At 34.4% G+C, this 12,583-nt stretch overlaps 1 protein-coding gene across 23 annotated transcripts in view; it reads right to left on the bottom strand.

The window, feature by feature from the left end:
• LOC149531465 (uncharacterized) overlaps window positions 1-12,583 on the bottom strand; it is a 183,313-nt gene that overhangs the window by 91,247 nt on the left and 79,483 nt on the right. For all 23 annotated transcript variants that reach the window (XR_016358326.1, XR_016358327.1, XR_016358328.1 and 20 more), the window contains one exon: window positions 1,208-1,315. Coding sequence is in view for 20 of the 23 variants with exons in the window: in XM_089807948.1 (XP_089664074.1) it covers window positions 1,208-1,315 (108 nt within the window). In the remaining 3 variants the exon portion in view is untranslated. The remainder of the gene's footprint in view (window positions 1-1,207; window positions 1,316-12,583) is intronic.

The raw sequence follows: 12,583 nt of genomic DNA, 5'->3' as shown, positions 1-12,583 counted from the left end.
ACAGAGCAGATTGCCTTTGGCATCCATTTGGTGCAAGCATATAAAGATAAGTCAGAGATGGCATCACCATCATAGCATATTGTTATAGTAATATCACACACAACCTATAAACATTATTCAGAGCATACATTGAAGAGTATATCAGAGACGGCCTGTATAATCTGCATATTTTTAATGACATATCAGATACAACAGTACAAGGTACTGAGATTTCTCTCTGTCATTGCATGTAATTCCTGTAAATCAGAAATAGAAAATATATCCTTATAATCTGATTGTTATGCAGTCATAATTTATTGTGTATGATCTAAACAGCATATGCATTAGGAATTAAGCCTCCTTCGATTATTACTTAAATAGCAGAATCATTGAGAAATTGTCTTTGTATTCATTATATTGTGAAGAATTCAAGTAGTGCCTCATATCGAGAACAAGGGGGCATTACACTATCAAAATAAACACTAATTACTAGTAAGTAATAACTATGATCAATAATGTGCAATTAACTTCTTTTAAATCTATGAATCAATGAAAAACTACTGGTGCTTATTGATTCTCTAAAGTCAGTTTTATCATTATGCATGTTTTTTTATATTATTCTATAAAAATGAGTTTTTTATGCCAGGAAATTTTGCCAAATTATGCCAAGTGTTAGTTGAATTATTATGTCCAAGTCAAAATTGAGTCTGTGAATTTCGCCAGGCACAACTTGTGAACTCTGGTTCTTGGTATTTTATTTCAATATTTTAAAAGATTCCATAAATGGCAGAGCCAAACAAGACTTCTCAAAACAAACAACCTTGCTTTAATTATTTGATCACCTTTCTATTTTTATTTTTTAAAGAGGGGTAAACGCTTTGACCTGGAGCTATGAACCAGCGAGGCCACAAACGGGGGACCTCATCCCCATTAGATTTGAACCTTGATGGCAAGGATAACAACTCAATAACTTAACCATCACAACATGCCACTATTGGCAATTTGATCACCTTTCTAAGTAATCCAGAACAAATCTTATTTTTCTTATCTCTAATTTCTCATGACAACATGTATTAGATATTCCAAGACAGCCAAAAAAACTGCACTGTTTTCATAACATACATATGCAATCTAGATATATGATTAAGCTAATAAAATCTACAAAAAGATAAGTTCACAATGAACAAAAGAAACAATGAAAGATGATGCAAGATCAGAAAAAACGTACATCCATGATTGTGATTGCAGAGTCTAGAAGTAGTAATCTGCCAATAGAAGCAATCATCGTGTTTAATGTCAAACGAGATGCCAACTCTTCCCTTGAGAGGGTCTCAAGCTGTACAGGAAAAAAACAAAAAACAGAACGAGTCATGATAAATTTACACCCTGACAAAGTTGATGGCATTTGATGTAAAATCAACAGTATACTAACAAGAGGCATTTCTGGGGCTTCAGTGACCATTATCTCCAAAATGTAGCAGTTTACATAATAGATTAGCATTGTGCTTTCAAGATGATATAAATGACTTTAGCCAAAAAGCCATCCCTTTTGAAAGAGATTGTATTAATTATACACTGAAAATAACCAAACCAGGCAATTTAAGAGTAGGCGATATGCAATAACATGCACATATTGTCCTTTATAGTGGAGATACCTTTATACACTACATATGGTTTTCATTTGAACCAATGGTTTCTAAATGTTAGAAAAGCAAAGCTTCCAAATACATCCCAAGCTTGCATGAAAGCCAATTTAGGTTAAAAAATCTTAAAAAATCTGGGGCTTCCATGACCATTATCTCCAAAATGTAGCAGTTTACATAATAGATTAGCATTGTGCTTTCAAGATGATATAAATGAATTTAGCCAAAAAGCCATCCCTTTTGATAGAGATTGTATTAATTATGCACTGAAAATAACCAAACTAGGCAATTTAAGAGTAGGCGATATGCAATAACATGCACATATTGTCCTTTATAGTGGAGATACCTTTATACACTACATATGGTTTTCATTTGAACCAATGGTTTCTAAATGTTAGAAAAGCAAAGCTTCCAAATACATCCCAAGCTTGCATGAAAGCCAATTTAGGTTAAAAAATCTTGGATGCAGAAAATGCTACAAATGGACATCATTAAAGGCATCCTATCATAGATAGGCCTCAAGAGGGAGAAAAAATGATAATAGTAAAGGCCAGTGAAGAAGCACGCACAGAGCACATACAGATCAGATAATAAATTTTTCAAACTACTTTTCTTTAATATGATGATCATGGCAGTATATGTTAAATATGGAAAGGAACCTATGCATAGTTCATTTGAATATTAACCACACTTTTCATGCGAAGATAAGTTTATTTTTTTATCCCTCGAAAAAGTTTATTTAGTGTAAGGCTGAAAACTACTTCCAATATGCAAAGCAGAACCTGAATGTGTATACATAAATGTGCAAAATTTGGGCTAATTAGATATAGGAAAAAATATATATTATTTATAAATTTGTCTTTCTTCTTCAGTTGAGGGAAGAGGAACACACGCATAAGTGCAAAGAATATCAAAAGCTGTAAAATTTGAATGAAATTTTCACAAGACAATGAGTTTCAGAAACTCGAAATGAAATGATGTCTATATAAACAATGAAAGAAAAAAAATTTAAAAAATTTAAATACAGTGGTAAATAAGCACAATAGGCACCATTATAGAAGAGCTACATACTATTAAAAAGACTTGTATTAAATAACCACTAAAGAGGTCTTCTAAGTTAAAAAAGAGTATAAGGTACCAGCATGGCAGGTTCTGAGAAGCAGAACCGAATTGAATTTTACAGTGCTTGAAAAAGTTCCCTGGGTTAGCAAATGCTGGGAATATTTTAAGAAACTCTAATGGTGATTTTGTGCTAGGGCACCTGCTATTTCTTGGGAATAAACCTTTTAGTATAGGGTATGGGAGGTCTGTTTGCAGGAATTAATGCAGAGTATAAAGCAGTTTATCACAGTTTGGGAATTGGAGGAGATTCACATTTTTAATTGATGTTGTTAAATAATGGACATTGCCCAAATCGGTATCTTAGATCCATGTTAGAAGATATTCTGGAAACAACAAGAATATTTGAGTTGTAAAATTGTTTGATTGCTAAAAAACATAAAACAAAGCAGCCCATTTTATGGCAAATCAAGGTATTCATCAATCAGACTTTTCTTTGGTAGAAAGTATAGACACATAAATGGGAGCACTTGTACACTTTAATCATGGATGAACAACACTCCATGCATAATGATTAAAGAATATGTATTTGTAAAAATGATGATCAAAAAGGCCTGTTGCTGTAATGTTCCCACTTGAGATCTCCCTTGATTTATTCCAGTATTATGAATGATTCCTTTCTATTCTTCCTTTAAAAAAATATTGCATATCCGTAACTCCTCTTTATCTGCTGTCTTGTATAGAGACTTCCTATTTGCTGACCAATGAAATCTGGATACTTAATGATGTTTTTCTGATCCTTAATAAAATTACAAACTGACAGTCTTTCCATTGTATGGAGGTTGACTTGTATTCTTAAATTTATTTATTGATGACTGGGATTCCACTTATTTCTTTTTCTGTCTAATTAGGATTGATGACTGGGATTCCACTTGTTTTTTTGTTGTCTTATTGGGATTCTCCTTCCTTATTTTCCTGTTCACCCGTTGGATGTCATGGATTGCTGAGTCTCATTCATTGCCGCCTTTAGCTATGACTCCTTCAATCTTTCGTTTCTAAATCTATCTTATTCCCCCTATTATTTTAATGTTCTCCTCACTTATGTATCCACAGGGACTGGGGGAAAGGTAGCAACCTTTCCTTCTAGTCACTATTATTATATATTATTAAGACTATTCATATTTAATATTTATATATTATTCAGTAATATTTAAATGTATGTTGATTGAAAAAAATGGCGACAACAGCAGTCTGAGCGAAAAAAGCAGCAACTATGAAAAAAAGCTGTTAAAATCATTGATTATTCGACAGAACCCAATTACACTTTTCAAGCAATTAGCCTTTGCCCTAGCAGGGCAAAATTATTTATCCAAAACCCAAAATTATTTATCCAAAACCCTCTGACTCACCTAGACACCAGACAAAATGGCCAGCAGGAGCGATCATGCCTTCCCAGTAGTAACAAATACATTGTTTTATCAACTGAAATGGAAGAAGGTAAAGCTCAGAGAGGGCCAAGTTCAACACTGCAGTCAAGCTGCATGAAGCTAGACACAGAGAAATAATCAAAATGCAAGGGAAACAAAACATTACCAATGAAGAAAAAGATGGTGGCAACAAGTAACAACTAGGAAGAGCAGGAGGGGAACTGCAATCCAAAAAAAGACAGTAACAGCCACAAATCATTTAGAGGCAGATGCGATCATCAAACGACGAAGATTTTTTCAGAAAAACACTATATGCAAAGAAATCACCAAGGGCTGAGGAATAGATAGTCCCCAAAATAAAGCCTTACGAAGATAGAACTTCAAGGATACAAAAACCTATAAAAATCTCAGAAGTACATAGAATTCTGTTGGGTTATAGACAGCAGTATCCTGCACCTGGTACTGATCTTAGGGTTTCCACAATCAAACCTCACAACCCGAAAGTCTACATTCCCCCGCATAAAAGATCTTAGGGTTTCCACAATCATTAGTGACAGGCATGTAGAAGAAAAATGGATGGAATGCTCAGAGCTAGGCGTATTTGCATATTGGGGTGGACCCAGTAAGTATCACCCAAACCTGGCTAAGAGATTAGAAATGATTTGCAAGCAGCAGGTATGTATAAGCACTTTTTCAAACTTTTCATTTTATGTTCACTGTAAAAACAAGGAAATTAGGAATAAATTAGTGTCAATTTCAAACTGCTTTTATAAAGGATATCTTGTTAAATTTCTAGCATGGGAACCAAATTGGAGTGATGAAAAGAAAAATCAAGCACCCAACTGGTTTGAATGTAAAAAATTTCCACCAAAACTTAAACATCTCCAAACCCTAATCAAAATTGGTAAATCTCTAGGAAATTTAATAGGAATTGAATCAAAGTTTAATCAATCCAGCAACATTAAATTCTTAATAGAAACAGAGCTAGGTCAGAAAGAACTCAACACAAAAAAGTTAATAACAAATAGATCCATATACAAACAAGATTTTAAAAAATATGAAGGCGAAATTAATGGAATTAGCAAACCTAACCTGAACATAGATTATAATATATCGAACATAAAAGAAGCACTCAGTAGTATAAGCAACAAGAAAAGGAAGGAAAGAACAAAGGTATCAACAGATCAGAAGGAAAAGAAAGCAGAGGAAAGTAAGGATAATAGCGAACAGAATGGAAAAACAACAGAAAGGGAAATCATGTGTTAGAAAAGCCAAACAGTAGAAAGAGAAAAAGGATAGAAAATAGCACAAAGAAAACTGGGAAGACTGGGTTAAACAAAAAAGAGAGCAGAAGTCACTCATGAGAGCCATCAAAAATTGAGATTCCTTAGAGAATGTAAGGAGTGTCGAAGGGAGAATATAACATTGGATGATATAGAGATGAGCTTACAAGAGTTAAAATAGAATGACCCATGATATCCTACTATTACAAAATGATATTGAAGATCAAATAATGATAGGAGAACAATATCATATTGATCATGGGAATAGGGAACAACAAGATGAGAAGGAAAAAATAAAGAATCGATTGACACAAAATTAAAGGGGAGGAAATCAGGGGACAATATCAAAGAAAGAGCAATAGAAGAAAACCAGAACCAAGAAATAATTAATAAAGAGAATCCAATTGAAGAAGGAGAAATATTACTAAAACACGGTGCAAGAGGAAACAATCTGGATCAAACTACTGATCAAAACAAAATGACAGAAGCAAGAACTGAAGACATCATAGGAATAGAAGAGATAAGGGAGAATCAGGAACATGGAAACTCAATCCCATCAACTTCTTCAGCTCAAAGGAGCAACATAACAATCTGAAAAAAAACAAAGAAAAAGAGTTATAAATTCTAGCAGACGCCGACAAATGGAAAAGATATCTTTGGAGAAGAAAAAGGAAAAGAACAAATAGACACAAAGGGAAATTTTATTCCTTTAGAGGTAGTAGCATTCATAGAAGCACAAGAACCGTAGAATATATTGACAAATGAAGAGAAAAGGACGAGCACAACATATTGGGCATAGCCAGAAATGGGAAGAGTTTGGGTTCTAGACGACATATATAAATCAAAGGAGGTAGAGAAGGTCAATGTAGTAGAGCAACAAGGGAATAGTGGAGAAGATAAGGAATTAGAAGATCAAATATTTAAAGAGTTAATAGATGAGGGTGAAGATAAGGAAAAAGAAATAAATTCAAACAAAAACCAATATACAATGGACAATCTGGGAATCTCTATAAATTAGGAGGGCTTCAGAACTCATGGAAAACAAAAAATGAAGAGAGGTAGGAAATTGTAATGTCCCCGATTTAGCAAGTGTGGTTTTGTCAACTCATCATCGTGACCCTCGTGAGTTAACATTTGGATTTGGGGGTCTTTGTTGAGATATTGCTATTTTTTGACTTACTATTTTTAGTAAGTCACTCTCAGACGGTTACTATTTTGGGTGTGCAGTTTAGGTAGGGTGATCATCCAGTTTCGTTATTTGATCTCTTGATGAAATATCATGGAACTCATATTTATTTGAAGTATTGTAGTTTGATGATTATTTATGATATACTTTATTATCATGGTGTTCAATAATATGAAGTGTTATGATTTTATATTATAAAAGTTGCTTTTAAGTGAAAGGTGTGAGCGTGAAGCTAAGTGGCTCAACTTTGTATTATAAATATGGCTTTTTGGAGGAGAGATCATCTTGAATATTATATTTTTCTTTATCATTTCATTGCCTAAGGGTTTTAAGAATTTCTGAGTTTCCCATTGGTAATTGTGCTGAGGTAAACAATTATCGAGATTCTCCTACCATGTCTAAATGTGGCTTGGAGAATTTGTTACTATTTAATAATGGCAGTGTGGAGATTTATGTTTTTGCTAAGAGCTTGTATTAGAGGTCAAAGTTGACATCAGGAGTCTACATTTTCATTGATTCCAGCGGCCAGGATTGAAACAAATGCAATTACTTTGAAGACATTGGCATCAACATTACTAAGTGCCTAGATATCAATCCCAACCCGTGCTTAAGGTGAAACGGCTGTCAAGAAACTGTGAGGCTTTGTTGTAGCTTGCATTTCAAATCAGCTGATCGTACTAAGGAATTTGGGAAGCCACATCTGTAGACCAGCTCCCTTGCTCACCGTCTTCTACACAGCAATCCATATTCCTGTGAGCCACCCAAGGACGACTATCATCTGCAGTTGGGGCTTGACATTAAGGACTCGACATGAACAATAAGGGAGCAACTGAGTTTCATGGCTTGACTCCTTAATTTGCAGTACAGGTGTCATTTTCATGTTATATGATTTTGATTTCCAAAGAAATAAAGTGTTAAAGAAGTTTATCCGGTTAATATCTGATTTCAATATTATTATATCAAATTTCTTGAAGTTGCTGATTTTAATTACCATAGAGAAAAATAAAAGCAAATACATTATAAAATTGTTAAAATTGTAAAAAAACTAAGTTGTGCTCAATATTCAAGTTGGAAACCAGTTTGAATCTTTACAGAAATCACTAAAAGAACTAAGAGAGGTAGATGGACAAGCAATGGAGTAGAAAAAGATATTTGAAGTCCTAAATGCAAGGAAAGGGAAGAGCCTTCCCAGTGATCAATGAGGATTACAACATGGAATGCTAGGGGCATGAATGCCCCTAGCAAGCAATGGTTGCTTAAACACAATCTTAGTTTATTTGAATCAGATATAATACTAATACAAGAAACCAAATTAAATAAAGGAGACAAATTAGGAAAGAGACTAGGTAGATGGAAAGCAGAATTTAAAGAATCAAATGGGGCTTCATGAGGAGTGTAAGTCATCTAGAACATGCAAACAGTAGATAGTAGACATATAAGAAAGGTACTTTTCCTTGCAAATTTCTTGGGATTCATTTAGAAAAAGGAGCAAGGAAGAAAAAAGGATGGGACTATATCTTAGACAGAATTGATAAACAAACAGAAACATGGAAAGGAAAATGGCTAACAAAAGTAGGCTAAGCAATTAAAATCAAATCCATTCTCTCAACAATCCCTGCTTATCAATTGTCCTAGCTACCTTTACCAAAGAATGTTAACAAAAAATTGGAAGGAAAACTCAGAAATTTCCTTTGGAGTGGAAAAGAAGAAAAAAAGAAACTAGCATTAATAAAGTGGGAAAAGATATGTTGTCCTAAGGATCAAGGGGGATTAGGTGTTAAGAACTTGAGTTGGCGAAATGAGGCATTGGGAGCAAAACTAGTATGCAAAATGTACCAAGAAAAGGAAAACAAATGGGCTAAAAATTTAAATGCGGACGATCTAACATCCTTATTCAGAACTAGGAATCCACTAGTAGGGTCACAGACATGGAATTTCATGGTAAGATGTCGGTCAATGATCAGCAAGTATGCAACTTGGGACCTCGAAAGAGGAAATGATGCTCTCTTCTAGGAAGATTCTGGGGATGGATAGCCCCCTCTGACTAATACTAACATTCCTGATTATGTCAAGAATGAGCTTATCAATTTATGGGGCTCAAAGGTTTCAAACTACAAATTCATTAAAAAGGTAAATGGGGAAGATATTTGGGCACGGAAAACCTTGGAGAATGTAGACATCTCACCTATAGCTAAAGAGAATTTGGAAAACATCCTCAAATATCAGCAGGTGAACTATAAAAATAGGGAAGACAAACTCATATGGGGAGCTTCCAAAGATGGATACTACAAAGTCAAGCTAGGATATAATCTAATAATTAACTCACAAAGATGGGAAAACATTAACCTTCCTTTGAAGTTATGCTGGGATGTAGCATGCTTACCTAAGGCAGGTATCTTCCTATGGGCTATGATTCATAAAAGAATCCTAAAAGTGGACAGATCCACAAAACTGGGATTTGAAGGCCTGTCAAGATGTTGCCTATGTAAGGAAAACTCTAAGACAACAGAGCATCTCCTTTATAATTGCCCATTCGCTAAAGAATGTTGGAATTGACTTTGTCAAAAACTTAACTGGACTTCTCCTCTTCCTGAGGATTTTTGTCACCTATTAGGGTTGCCAACTAAGAACAATTCTAGTATGTATGATAAATTGTGGAATACATCCCTAGCCATGCTAATGTGGGAAATATCGAAAGAGAGGAATAAGCGCATCTTCAGTAACACAAAACTAAGTGTGAACTCTCTTCTAAATAAGGTTGAAGCTAGTATTACTGAAGTTATGAACAACTATTTAAGGAAATTTTGTTAAAATTGAATGGACATTCTCAGAATGGGATGGATGTATAAAAAAGAAATGGTCTTTTCTAATTAATCCCCCACTAATATATGAGAAAAAAGACCAAAAGGCAAGGAAAGAATGTAAATGGGGAGCACCTCCAAAAGGATGGATAACTCTAAACTTTGACGGAACATAGGAATAGGCGCATCTAATTAATCCCCCACTAATATGAAAAGAGAGGAATAGGTGCATCTTCAGTAACACAAAACTAAGTGCAAACTCCCTTCTAAATAAGGTTGAAACTACTATTACTGAAGTTATGAACAACTATTTAAGGAAATATGTTATAATTGAAGGGACATTCTCAAAATAGGATGGGTGTATGAAAAAGAATTGGGCTTTTCTAATTAATCCCCCACTAATATATGAGAAAAAAGACCAAAAGGCAAGGAAAGAATGTAAATTGAAAACACCTCCAAAAAGATGGATGAAACTAAACTTCGACGGAGCGTCAAGAGGTAATCCAGGAAAAGCAGGAATAAGATGTATAATACGATTAGAAACTGGAGAGTGGATTATCAAAAGAGCCAAACCTCTGGGTATCTCTTCAAACAACATAGCAGAATTAGAAGCCCTTTGGGAAGGACTACTATTAAGTTTTAAAAATAGGATAAAAAGAATAATTATAGGAGACTCCCAAATCATTATTAATGTTATTAGAAAACGCCAAAGTTTGAACTGGGTGATGAACTCCAAACTTGAATATGTTTTCAATTTAATTGATCAATTTGAAGAAGCCAGATTTCAACATATATATCAAGAAGGCGATACTGAGGTAGATAAGTTAGCAAATAGAGGAGTTGAAGGTGAGGATTTTATCCTCCAATCTTCGATTAGTTTTTCTTCGAGTGGCCTTTTTTTTTTCTAGTTTTTGGGATACTTCTCTTTTTTGGTTTGTCCCACTATCACTTCTAATTATTTAAAGTGTTATTATCAAGAGTTTCAAAACTTTGAGTACTAAAAATCTTAATTAGCCAGCAAAGTGGTAATCAAGCATAGTTAAAGCTCTTTAGTATGTTATGCCTTGATTATTTCTTCGGTGGCATGTTCAGCCTTTTCCCTCTATTTTTGGTTCTAGATCTTTCTGAAGCCCTAGTGTCTATTTATTTGGGTCTCTTCGGCTTAGTTGTCACGGTGCCTTTGTCTTTATTCTAGAATCCCTTCTACATCTCGATGGAGTCGGCAATATCTCTATTTCATTCATCGAAGGCTAGAACCATGGCCTTTCAAGGGTCCGTTAAGCCCAAGAGATGGAATAGGACCCTTAACCCAATTGATGATCTATCTAGGTTTGTGGTTAGCTAGGCTATAGGTGAGAAGGCCTTCAACTATGATTTTCCATGGCCGACCAATAGCTCTGTTATTGGCTCCTTCATAGGTTGTCTAGCTAGGGAAAATATAGGTAGTGGAGAGATCATTCAGCTCTGTCAGAACATTTTCGACCCCACTTGGTTAGAAGGTTTAGAGAACTATGTCATTAGCATTTACTAGTAGCTTAAAATTCCACTGCCAGATGTTTATATGGCTCATCCCCCAAGCAGTCTTAAGTTAGCCATAGTGGTGAGGAGACCATCTCTTTACATTCAGGATAATATCCAATTCTTCTTGGTCTGGCCAAAAATGGAGGCTAGCATCAATTTTTTGCTACGCTAGAGGGGAATTATAGAAGATCAAAGCAAGGAGTGGTTAGTCCAATTCTTTCAGATGTTTGAGGCCTACAATTAACCAAGAGTGGTTTTTGATGATCTCGACAACCTGGAGTTTATATTGCCCAATATGCAAAAATCCAGCAAAGAGCAATTGGCATTTGTGTATCCTCCAGGATCTAAGGCAAATGACTTGGATAAAGCGGCAGATATCATCATGGTATGCTGGAAGCAAGTCGAGGAGGATTAGTCCTCCTTTTCTGTTGAAAGTTTTTGTAGTTTTTTTGTGTCATCGTTTGGGTGCCCTCCTCTCTGCCCTAGGTTAAGGGTTTATGTGCTACTATATTGTTTGTTTATTCTCAAATCGGTGTTTTGGTTTTTCTCCTTCATTTCGTTGTTGCATCTCTGCTTTGGTGGTTCATATCGTATACTCTCGAATATTAATGTACAAATCTTATTATACATAAATGTCTTGTGTTTTTCTCGACCTGGGTTCGACTCTTTGCCCTTTTATGTCTATGGTGTGTTGTGGATTTCCACTTATCATTGATCAATTCTTTTCCTGTTTTTATTATGTTGTTGTTTTAACTTTTATAGCAGCTAACATTAGTCTACAAATGGTAGGGCTAGATCATTGATATATCATGATCACTGGATATTAACAGGTAACCTCACAGCCCATCACTTTATTCACAAAACTTACAGTTTAAAAAAGATAGCATCTAAATCTTATAGTACTGACCTCAGCAAATCTAAATCTCTAAACTGGAATTTAGAACCATCAAGCCTACACTATATCGGCAAGCAAGTTGGTCAAAGAATCTAAGAAATAAGAGCAAATTAGCTTGGTGAACTTTGGCATACCGGTCTTCTAAACCCCTGAATTTAACTTAGGTCTGGACACCAACATCTTGCTCATAGTTTAATTGGGATCAATCTGCTAAAAGGGTAGCTATGGTTTTCTTCACATATTGTAAGATATAACTTTAAATCCTTTAAAAGTTAAATACTCGAGACTGTTATTGTCCAACAATTGAGAATAGGGTAGAAAGATATTTGTTAATCAATACTAGGATAATAGTCATTGGCACAATAGGACGATTACTCAAGTACTTCTAATCATAAGGACATACACTGACTGAACAAATGTGAGAATTGGTAAATCACCTTAAGTAAGATCACCAGCAATAGATAGGTAAGCAGAGTGAGAGATTTGGTAATAATAATCAAATATTAAGAGCAATCAAATTTAAAAAACTCAAAAGACAAAAAGACTTTATTTAACTTTAATAATCACAAAATCAGTAATCTAAAAGGAAACTTCTTTATACACTCTATTTGATAAAAATTTGGATTACAACTATAATGTATCATAATTTAGCAAGCATTTTAGAAATAACGAGTATTGCTAATCAGCCTTCACTATCGTTGCTTAAGTATTTTAGAATAGATTAGATTTTACTATTATATAATTAGTCTTGTAGTTATATAATCATCAAAATTTATTATGATCAATACT

The sequence above is a fragment of the Cupressus sempervirens genome, chromosome 11 (assembly GCF_028749045.1).
Source record: "Cupressus sempervirens isolate cs-2001-9-10 chromosome 11, ASM2874904v1, whole genome shotgun sequence".
In the NCBI taxonomy this organism is placed as follows: domain Eukaryota; kingdom Viridiplantae; phylum Streptophyta; class Pinopsida; order Cupressales; family Cupressaceae; genus Cupressus; species Cupressus sempervirens.
The sequence above is the reverse complement of the archived record's forward strand: the minus strand, read 5'-3'. Positions and strand labels throughout refer to the sequence as shown.